The sequence below is a fragment of the Gigantopelta aegis genome, chromosome 14 (assembly GCF_016097555.1).
Source record: "Gigantopelta aegis isolate Gae_Host chromosome 14, Gae_host_genome, whole genome shotgun sequence".
NCBI classification, from domain to species: domain Eukaryota; kingdom Metazoa; phylum Mollusca; class Gastropoda; order Neomphalida; family Peltospiridae; genus Gigantopelta; species Gigantopelta aegis.
Window position 1 is genome coordinate 12364055 of NC_054712.1, and position 12293 is coordinate 12376347.

Below are 12293 nucleotides of genomic sequence, written 5' to 3' on the forward strand. Positions count from 1 at the left end.
GGCAAAAACCAACCAGAAATAAATGTTTCACTATACATATGTATCACTAGCGTAGGAAGTGGGGTGGGGGTGGGGGGCGTATATGCTCTCCACTTTTCTTGATCCAGTAGCAGCAGTGATGGTTTATATATATATAGTGAATAACGAGTTAATGAGTCAGATATCAGCTTATCCTGTGATGGTAAGAATGGGAAATTCTACAAGGCTCTGCCAAGCGGAATTTCTCATTCAGCCTGAATAGGATAAAGCAGATATCCGATGTCATTAACTGCTTATTATCTTTATCCTGCAGACCATAAAAATTAAGGGGAAAAGCTATTATTTCAGCCACATTGTACGATGACCTATAGGTCAAATGAGCAATTTTGTAATGTAGCTATGCGTGTGACTCAAGACATATCCTGCCAGTATTTGGTTACGACTGCTTTATCCATCATAATATTATGTCAATAGGAACGGTGGTTGCAGGATAAATATATATATATATATATATATATATATATATATATATATATATGTCTGCCCCCCCCCCCCTTTTTGGCACCTTCCTACACTACTGTATTATTGTAATCATACATGGGAATCGATTGGCAGTCGCTATTTATTGCTTGTACAATTAGGCAATGTTATATCAGTCTGTGGTCATCACCATGGTTGTATTTGTTGTGGCCCTGTACAGGTGAAGTGATACAAGGAGAGGCGACTACACTGAAACTCCAGTCATTCTCAATGTTCTCATAGCAGGCTACTGAAAAAAGAAAAAAAAGAAAGCAACCTTCAGTGAACTTTTGAAGCACATCATAACACTGCAATTAGATGACAGTCATTATGTACATCTATATGAGCAATGACAGAAAGAAAACTGGGAGGCGTGACAGACATATGTTAATATATTGTAGTTATGTATTCTAATATTCAAAACCTGGTAGTCCCCATCGATTTTAGGACAGATGCAAAGATTGGTGTGAAAAATTCATCAAATGAACACAGAAAAAGTACTGTTGACAGTTTTTCACCCAAAAGAAGGATACTTTGGAGGGTTGACAAAGCTTTCTTAATATATTCTAGTTACATATTCCAATATTCATAACCATAGAGAGAACATCATTGATTTTAGTACAGATGGAAGGATGGGTGTGAAAAGTTGATGTAACATACTGGGTAATATAGGTGTGGTCCTGATTGATTGATGAGTCTGAAATTTAGATACTTGAATACTTGTTTATTCTATATGATATATTAAAAAGTTACCAGTTGTAGTTCAGTAGTTGATGTCATAACTGCCCTGATGACTGCTTTAATTGTTGGCCATTCATCACAATAGTTCTCAATGAGATTTCTTTTGATATGTAAAATTAAAAGTAATTTGTGTTATAATATAACTGATAAACGAACAATTGTACATTTCATTAAGTTGGTAGTGTGGAAGGTAACTATTCTCCATATACCGGTAAGTATAGCTATTTCAATTTTTATAAATAGAAATTTGTTCATTACCAAGCATATGAACAGTTACAAAGAATCCATTTGGTAGAACAATAATTTGTTTCGTAGTAGCAAAGGTTATGAAGAAATAGAGCACTGGTACAGTAAGTTACTTAAAAATTAGACTAAATGCAGCACATTTCATTAAAACAGCAGTTTACCAGAAGTAGAATTACTGGCTGATTGTCTTAATTGAGCTTAAGTCTGGGGTACAGTACCAAATGAAAGATTTTAGGTATTGTAATAATAAAAGTTGGAACGAATTTTGTTTATTACATAATAATTAAGTAAATCCAGGAGTAAAGTTTTAAAGTAAAATCCCTAAGTGGTAAGTGGTACTTACGGTTATATTACTGTGATTAGTGGTCCGGTCTATAACTTGGTTCTGTAATCAAGTGCGCACAGATAATTCTTTCAGACGACGACTCTCCCTTTTCAGTCACGTGACCTATTTCATCCAGCCATCATGCTCCATTTTCCCGCCGGATCCCTTTATGGTCATGGACTCTCAGATCTGTCATCGGTGGGTTGTCTCCATCCGGGGGCAGCCGGGTTAAAGCTCACCCACACCCCCTCCATTAGGGGCCATCCATAATTCAACATTTTTACGAGCGTACAAACCGTACACTTTTGACCACCCACCCCCCGTCCTGAAAGTGTACTTCCCCAAATGAAAAATGTTGATCGACATTTTTCATTTTCAAAAAAAGCGTTCCCTCCCCCTCATAAAAGTGAGGAACAAACGATAAGGATAAGTGGAGGTGACCCTGGGTCCATGGATATTATAAGGCACGTCTTTTAATGAATTTATTAAAGAAGAGGACGGAACAAGAAAATGAACTTGGAGACACCCCCCCCCCCCCCCCCCCGAGAACTCTTTCGGTCCAGACCCCGTGCTTTAACGTAATGCTATTTGAATGGCGTTGCCATGACGTTAAAGTCTGGACTTTATTAAAATTTATAAGCACGGGGCCAGGCGGTGTGCGCTACAACAGCTTGCTCTGAATGTGCACGTAAAGCCCTATGACCTGACCTGACGGACTCACAGATGGACGAGAGATTGACTATCAGTAAAACATATTGTCCAAGAAACAAGTCAAACAAACCATTTTAACAAATTATATACAAAATATGAATATATACAAAATGACGTTATCACTCCAAACACATCACTACCCCAACCTTAAATTAAACTCCCCAAAAAACTGTATTCTGGTGTCCATAGTAAGCCAGTCTGAGCCAACTAGCTTCTAGTCAATGTTCGAGCCTTAGTTAAATAATCATTTTGAACCAGTTCATCTGAAATTCACTGTCACACAGTGTCATTGCGAATACTATCAGTATCTTGATGACGACCAGACACTAGCACATCTTGGTTGGTAGGCTGTTGACATCTCTTGCAGATATTCTAATCACAATCCGCCACCACGCTAGTCTGTAGACATCTCTTGCAGATGGTTCTCCTACAGTTCCGCTGGTTACATCTGTGTCATCCCTCACACCCAATTATAGCTCACATAGCTAACCTAGCTATCGTAGCTCACATAACTCATGGTTCTGGCTCACGCTCAAACACAAAGGCTGAAAAAAAATGTCTACAAATAGGCTCACTTAATATAATTATGGCAATAAACTACCACCTCATTATCAAGCCCGTCTGACACTTATAAAAAAAACTATTGTAACACAATAAACCAAATTAACCGTAATCCCTTGTTTTGTACCATATTAATTTACTCCTGGCGCACAACAACACAAATTACGAAAAACTCCCCTGGTCCAGGACAGACCAGGCAGACGAACTAAAAAAAACAACAAGAGGGTAAACACCGAGAACTCCCCTTTGCCACAGACTGTATTAATTTAATGATTTCTGACATCTCGGAAATAATTAAACATTATTTTTTGAATTAAAAAATTGCTTTTAAAATGCCTAATAACACTAAATTAAATTATAATAAAAGGCCTGATGAAGTAATAAATTATGGATATGTAACCCAAATGATGGACGTTCTATTCTCCTTTTTTTTATTATTGGACATCGTCTGGTCCTCTGGTGAAAGGTCCGCTACACTGAAAAATAATAAAATATCCTCGCCACAGCGGGTCTGAACATATTGAAAAACTTACCAAAAAAAAAAGAGAGGACGTGATTACAACAAAAGCATGTTAACATAAAAAAAAATATGCCTATATGTTAACATAAAAACATCAACAGTGTATAAAATATGATATAATATATCAAAATATTAATAAAATTTGGTATTAATAATCCAAATATGAGCAAATAAACAAGTAAATCCGTTCGGTAGCAAAGGTTGCGAAGCAAAGGATAGGCCTACTATCATTACAATACTGGTTAGAAAATAACAGATGTGCACACCGCCTCGAAATCGAAAGAGGCAGGTATCACAATATTCTCAGAAAAGACCGACTCTGCAAGCTTTGCAAAAAGGCAGTGGAAGATGAGACACATTTTCTCATGGACTGCAAACAGCTAGAAATGAACAGAAGAAAATATTTTATTACACTCGCACAAGAATTCCCAATATTCCAAACACTAAATAAATACGAATTTTTTTATTATATCATCAACTGCTCAGATTTGGACACAGCACGAACTACTCTGCTAACTAGACCCCCTTCCACTTAATAATATTTATTTTAATTTACCAAATATCGAAGATCAGACAAAAGACAATAGAATCTGTTAGGCTACACTACATGTACTTTATTAGACAGAGTTGTAGTTTAGTTTTTTGATGTTAGCGTTTAATATTTTATGTACTTTATTTTTCCTGGTCAACCAGCCTATGTTTATTTTTGCTGGTCAAACAGACTATGTTTTTATTATACATATATGAACATGGAAATAAAGTTATTGTATTGCATTGTACTGATTCAACCAATCGAATCGCTGAACGGCAGTCAATGCGGATGACTGAAAAAAGTGACTGCTGGCTTCTAATTTTCTTAGTGGCTGGTAGTTTGAGCCTGATAGGTTGTGTGGCACGCCGTCTGCTCAACAGGTAAGTGGTCGTCAGTTCAGGATTCGCAGGCATTCTGTAAAACTTTGAAAACTGCTTTAGAAAATATTCATAATGGAAAGTGCTTAAAACTCACGGGAAAATAAGTTTATTTAGTCTAGTCCAATTGTTTTCAGCTGCTTTAACCTGAAAAGTGAAAAACCAGTTGAGTCTAGCGCTAGAGGAGATACAAATTTATAACATTTACCCACAAATTTTCATATCATTTTTTTAAATATATATATGAATACATAACATAATATTCATATGTGAATTGGTGCATATCAAAGTTATGTATTTCAATATTTATAACATCGTCTCGGTATGTATTATAACGCGGTATGTGTTTTGGCGCGCTATTTTATAAAAATAAACTCGAATGTAAATGCACAAGTATTTACATTCGAGTTTATTTTTATGAACTATTGGCGCGCTATCTTTAAATAGCACCTGTGCATCATCAAAGAAAAGCTATGAGTCAAATGCAGAAACTGTTAATGGGAGTATTTTTTATTGATAAGAATAATGTAATGTTTTCAATTTGCCTGTTTGCAGTAAGTATAAAGTTAAAAATGCCATGTAATTAAAAGTACTATTTTCCGTAAGGCACTTTTTTAACATAGTACAGACATAAATATCCCTCTATCTCCAAATTTTCACAATGAATTTTACTCACCTGCTACCCGAAATATCATTGTCTGCTACTAAGGTTGACAACATTCACTTTTTGCACCCTTGTTTTGGGTTCGTATACAATAAATATAGCATATCTTACCGTAATTTCACTTGAAATCCATATTTCGTAGAAGGTACAATTTTTTAATCACAAGATTTTCTTCAAACATTCAGATGCATTAGTAATGTTCAAACAAATGTACCCAGTGTATGGTTATTGTAAGGCGATTCAAAATGACGTCATTGGAATACTGACGTCATTCAAATTCAAAATTAGCAATATTATTACAATGCTTTGCCACATTAAAAAAAAACCTGGTCTACTAGCCTTGACCCCTGTCAGATTTCTATAACATGCGGACAACGTTTTTTTACAGGTTAATTTTTACGTTTCAAAAGATAAAAGAAGTAAAAAGTACCTTTTGTCAAATATATCATATCAAAAAATTACTGTTGGATATGTTTTATTTACTGTACAAAGCCAAAACAAGGGTGCGAAAAGTGACTGTCGTTGACCTTAATGAAATAAAACAAGGCCGTTATACCACCCTTACCTCAATCTATTTTTATGGACGTCTGAATGAATCCCCATTCCTTATTTTATAATAATATGCACTGCATACAATTATAGTATATGACAATTATATTATTAAACGACATTCAAGTGCATATTACATCTTAAAATAATTTCTATTTCACATGAAATGTAAAGTGATAGTAATAAACATGTTGCAACAAAAGGAAAGAAGGAAGAATAGACTTAATACTCTGGGCTCAATTTAGCCTATAGCTGTACTATTTAGATGAGTTTTACTGCATAATGTGCTTACAGGTATATTATGTAATAGTCGGGGCTCACCCTGGATCAAAAAATTTGCCAAATGGGATTTTTATTAGCCATTATGAAAATGTTTTAGCCAAAATTGTTTTTTGCAGTACTGTATAGAGTATTTATATACTGAACAAAAAAAGAAACTTCCGATTTGTACACATAGTATTTGTTGTTAAAAAATTCATTGTGTAATGAAATTATATAGGTAGTATTAGCCTTGAGCTGTATTATCAGGATTCATGAATTTTATCGATTATTTTTGCACTGTTAATCGTCGACAACGTGAAATTCAATTTGCACGTGCATGCATGGTTCGACATGTCCCGTGTAGTATTCGGTCAATTTGTTTTACTTGTCTTACTGACATTGTTGTCAAGTGAACGAAAACGCTACAAAATTTGTAAAACAATTAACGTTTTTTACATTGTAGCATTTTTAGTATGCCAAGAATACCCAATAATTTACGCGAACAGGCGATTGGCATGCTTGATGCTGGCATGTCGACAGAAGACGTTGCAAGGCATGTTGGGAGTTCTAGTCAAGCGATACGAAATCTTCGCGTAATATTTCGAACGACAGGACGCACCAACGCTTGCCACGCCGTGGACGTCCGCGTGGTCAAGACCGCTATATCGTGAACACACATTTGTGCAATCGATTCCAAACTGCCGCTGCTAACACACCTGGGCTTCATAATAACAGAATCAGTGGGTAAACTGTTCGTAATCGTCTGTGGGAGAACAGTTTACATGCACAACGTCCTTACGTCGGATGCGTTTGAACGCAATGTCATCGTCTTAATTGGGCACGTCTACACACTCGTTGGATACGGCGATGCTGGAATACCGTTCTTTTTTCGGATGAATCCAGCTTTTCTTTACAACGTGGTGATGGCAGGGTGCGCGTCTACCGTAGGAGAAATGAACGCTATGCTGACTGTTGTGTTCTTGAACGAGATCGTTTCGGGGGTCGGGTTCTGTCATGGTCTGGGCAGCCATTGCCCATGGTTATCGTTCACCGCTAGTCGTCGTTGATGGCAATTTAAATGCTCAATATTACCGCGATGACATAATCGCTCATCACGTCATTTCTCTGTTCCATAACAACGCCAACATCTCGATTTGTCAGCATGATAATGCCAATTCTCATACAGCTAGAGACACTGTAAATTTTCTTAGGACAAATAAAATAGATTTCATTGATGACTGGCCCGCTAAAAGTCCTGATCTCAACCTATCGAGCATGTCTGGGATAGACTGGACAGACGATTGAGGCGTCGTCCCAACCCACCTGCGAACTTCGTCAAGCGCTCATTCAGGAAGCTTTAGTCAGTTATATGCGCCTGCGATGCACTGCAGTGGTCAATTCAAGAGGTGGTCATACCCATTATTAAGTGGGGTTGTTTTTTTTTGGAACCCCTACCACACTTGGTCAAAATTTCTCCCAGTTTCTGTTAACCTATGGCCATGATTTTTGCACCAAACGATGCATCATGGAACACTCTTTAAACGCATATATAACAATTATTCCCCCGGTTTGTTTTCATCAAGTTATGTTCAAGCAAAGTTAGTGGAAGTTTCTTAATTTGTTCAGTATATATGAATATAAAAATGCATCTTTTTCAGCTAATTATGTACAAATTGGAATAATCTGAATAACAAAACCATTATCCCTGTTCAAAATCAAAGACAGCATTGGGGGGTAGGGGCAGTTAATATATTACTTTGATTTTTCGTGTTGGGGGTGTATGCACTGTCCCCCAGAGTTAGTTCCCGATGTTGACATTGGGTTTAATGTGAAATGCATAAACCAGTCTAGTAGGCATTTTGTTTTTGCTTGGTCTGGCTGATCTTTCAGACTTTGCTTTCATACATATTGAATAAATGCAGTTAAAATTAATAACTGTAATTATTATAATAAGCAAACATTATTATACTGTATTCTGGATGACACCGCTTCTTATTACCGGTCGTGAGATCACTATTAATTACACTAATTGAATATTTGGTATTGTTATTATAGTCAGGTGTCGGATAGATTATGTAACCGTTTGTTCACATCAGGAAATAGAAAATGGGTTAGCCAAAAAAATTTCCACTTGCAAATTTTATTAGCCGTTTAAATTTTTTTATTATCCAATGACTAATTTGGCAACTGACGACGCGAGCCCTGAATAGTACAAGATGTCTAAAGGACAACAGTAACATTATTTCAACATTTGGTGACAGGCACATTTTCATTTATGACAGGCTCTAATTGATCGACATTGGTCATTTTGACAGGCACAATTAAAATAATTTCCAGGCCTGCAGTGCACTTCTTGATACATGCAAAGTGTTTGTACGGTGGTTTCTAAATGGGTTCTTTTTGATTAGCAACAATATTTATCAAATTATTAAATTTTATGCATGTAAAGTTTCTTTTGGATGTTGGTATATATGAATGTGCTCTAGTGGTGGTGTTAAAGAATACAAACTTTAACTTTGCTTTCAGATTGGCCTAGCATTATGGATATCAGCGATAGTTCAATAAACTGTATGCCCACACCACTAGCGACATCCACGGCAGCTAGAGATCGGAACAGGTTAACATTTTGTCTTTTCTTTTCTTTTTTTCCTGCCAGTGCACCATAAGTGATATATCAAGGCTGTTTTGTATGTGCTATTCTGTCTGTGGGGGTTGTGCCAGAAAGAAATTTTTAGGTATGGTGCTATGAAATTGAATGCAATCACAGTCAACAGTGGGTATGGGGGGCCTTCCCCACGAAGAAAATGGGATAAGTTTAGAGTTAGGGTTAAGAAAATCATACAATTACGATAACAGTAATTAATTTTATCAAACGGTCAACTTAAACAAAAAAAAATTTGGTTATGGTGCCATACCCATTTTACCCTCTGGCAGAAACCCTGGGTGCATATATAAAAGATCCCTTGCTACTAATGGAAAAATGTAGCAGTTTTTCCTGTTTAAGACTATATGTCAAAATGATCAAATGTTTGACATCCAATAGCCGATGATGAATTAATCAATGTGCTGTAGTGGTGTCGTTACAAAACAAATTAAACAAAGCAATTCCTCTTCAGGAACTTATATCTTTGGTGAATGGGAGCTTATTTAAACCCCAGTTTGAATTTCTGTTCTCTGGATATAGATGCTTGTCTTAGTCTGTTTGTTGTGTTTAATTAGATTGAGAGAACTTGCTGCGACTGACCCTCGTGGATCGTATGTCGCACACGGTATTCCTGATGCAGCCTCACCATGGAGTGAATCCGACACAACTTTGCCCTGGAATGACCAGTCCCATAGGTTTGTATTGGTTTATACAAATTTTTTTTAGTAACATTGGCTATGCACTAGTATACTCCTTCAGAACCCTGAACGAGAGACAGCAGAATGAGATTTTCAACCAGGCACAGAATCTGGTGAAAAACATCAAGGAAGACCAGTGTCATAGGTTTTTTTGGTTTATAATACTAATTTTGGCTATACTTCAGCTTACCCTCCAGGACCCTGTTCCACGAAGCGATCTTAGCCCTAAGATTACAGTAAGCGCATAGCTAAGCTATGCACTTAAGTTGATCTTCAGGCTAAGATCGCTCCGGGGAACAGGGCCCAGTGCAGGTGAATTGTTCTCTTGGGTTTTTTTTATGACCATTAATTTCAGTTTTGCTTATAGTTAAAAAGGAAAGGAAAACAGTTTTGGAAATGACAAGTATGCTGTACTTTTTTTTATATATATAATTTGCAGAAATAACTCTTTGTATAAATGTCATTCTGAACATACAGTGCAGGTGAATTGTTTGGTTTTTTTGTGACCATTAATTTTAGTTTGGCTTAATGTTAAACCAGAAAGGAAAACCGTTTTGGAAATATTAAATATTATCTACTTTCTATGTATAATTTGCACAAATAACAGTCATGGTATAAATGTCCTTACATTTTTCAACGTCAGTTTGTAAGAAAACGACTAGTGTTACACTTATTTTAAGTGTGTGTTAATATTTTAAGTGTGTGTTAATATTTTAAGTGACATCTTTGTGAGTCTACTTAGCCTAATAAAATTTACCAAAAAAACCCCTTAATTAATCTTTTAAAAAATATTTAAAATCCCCCCCACTACAATCACTGACATCAAATTTAGCTTTACTTTCATGAGACGACGAGTAATCCCAATTCTTATCTTCTTCAAAGTTCATATCAGTTATTTTCAGTGAATATATCTTTTAAAAACCTTAAATTTTCATTAACTAATGTCCAACTTGTTTTAAAAGAAAAGTCACTTTTTAAAAAACAATATTGTAGGCAGGCTCCAAATTGCCATCGGTGGGCCATTTCACAAATGGCAATGCTTATAAAATATTGCTGTAGGCAGCAAATTTTTAAGTTCGATCCCTGATAACGTTTACCCCGGTACGTAAATTTTGAATATAAAATTAGTGATTTGTAGTGTGTACTGGGGTAAACATTACATCATATGCATTGTCCTTGTAATTCAAATTACCGATGTCGTGGTTAGGCCATCTGTCAACAGGCTGGTAGGTACTTGGTTCGGATCCCAGTCGAGGCATGGGATTTTTAATCCAGATACCGACTCCAAACCCTGAGTGAGTGCTCCGCAAGGCTCAATGGGTAGGTGTAAACCACTTGCACCGACCAGTGATCCATAACTGGTTCAACAAAGGCCATGGTTTGTGCTATCCTGCCTGTGGGAAGTGCAAATAAAAGATCCCTTGCTGCCAATCGGAAGAGTAGCCCATGTAGTGGCGACAGCGGGTTTCCTCTCAAAATCTGTGTGGTCCTTAACCATATATCCATATAACTGTATATAAAATGTGTTGAGTGCGTCGTTAAATAAAACATTTCTTTCTTTGTAATTCAAATTCTTTGTTATGTTCATAGAACTTTATCGAATTGTGAAATCAAAAGTTGATCGGTTGGTGCCAGCCAATTTTAACCAACAATCGATGATGAAATACTAGCCAATTTTCAACACTGATTTTAACCTTCTGACTGGATTTATTTTTGATAAAAAGAAGTCACATTGAGTGGAGACAAGTTTATAAGTGTTGGTTGAATTTTTTAAATAAATACATAAAATAATGTTCATATGTGAAAAGGGAAGTATTATTTTCATTGGTTTTTATGATATTTTAGATTGGTTAATTTGGTTTTAAAATATGCAAAAAATTAATAGTCGCATTTTACAGCAATTGGGATTAGTTATCTGGTATTTACAGCCATTATTCCCAATCACTATATTTTTCTGACGACATTTTCCTTTTGAAACTAACTATGATTTATATCCCAATATTTTGTTAATTTCTTCATTGGAAAAACTATCAAATTTATTATTAAATTAACTGTCACAATCAGCTATCAATTCCTGATGTTCCGCCATTATCTAGTGAAAATACTTGCTGAAAATCACATTTTTAACTAAAAAAAATTCCAGGTATTTTCCATTGGAAAATGAAAAACTAAAGCTGCCATACTCTCAATTAATCTATTTCCTGTTCTTTTATTATTTTGGGCATGTGCTCTGTGCAAAACGATGGTAAATACAGTGTACAGTATGTCGACTTGCATGACGTCAGGTGAGATATCCAGAATGTTACTGTTCCTAAAATTACAAATTTACATTTTCTTATTCAGGTTGACTGAAAGTGAGTCGAGGTCTTCACTGGGGATTCTAGACTTGGATGCCATGCCAGGTATTTTTCCTCCTTCCTCTTCCTGGGGCCCATTGGGCTATTTCTCATCCAAGCCAGTGCACCATGACTGGTATATCAATTATCATAGTCTGTGGTATGTGCTATTATAATGAAAAAAATTAAGCTTGGTTACCATATTTCATCGTATGTTAGTTGACTTTGTGGAAAGACATACTCCTTATTTTCCCCCTCAGTGTTTTGTACAAAAACATTGGTATGAAATACAAGCCGACTCATCTTTTATGTACTGGTACCATAAATTTGAACCCGAGATGTTGTCGGTCAGACATTCATGAACATTCGTTTTCCTGAACGGATCAAAGTTTTAATATTATTTTAATAAAGATTTCAAGATATATGAAAAACAATAAAGATTTTTGTAAAATGATCCCCTAATGTCGGATAAAAAAATTTATGCTAATTTTATTTCCATTTTCATTAAAAGAATCGATCGCTTTATGATTTTAATGATGAACAATTCTGTTGTTTTCATAAGCTGTGATATGTATGATTCAAATGAAATTTTCTAATATTTTATAAAGAATTGCTAAATAAACAAATGAC

The 12293-nt window shown here is 35.7% G+C and overlaps 1 protein-coding gene across 3 annotated transcripts in view; it reads left to right on the plus strand.

Moving 5' to 3' along the window:
* The first annotated feature begins 4449 nt into the window (after positions 1-4449).
* The window catches only part of LOC121388118 (centrosomal protein of 192 kDa-like), a 119930-nt gene continuing 112086 nt past the window's right edge, over positions 4450-12293 (plus strand). For 2 of the 3 annotated variants that reach the window (XM_041519340.1, XM_041519342.1), the window contains exons 1-4: positions 4451-4514; positions 8512-8602; positions 9205-9324; positions 11671-11729. In XM_041519340.1, the coding sequence (XP_041375274.1) occupies positions 8526-8602; positions 9205-9324; positions 11671-11729 (256 nt within the window). In that variant the 5' untranslated portion in view covers positions 4451-4514; positions 8512-8525. Of the gene's footprint in view, positions 4515-8511; positions 8603-9204; positions 9325-11670; positions 11730-12293 lie in introns of all 3 variants that reach the window. The other variant, XM_041519343.1, reaches the window with a different exon arrangement.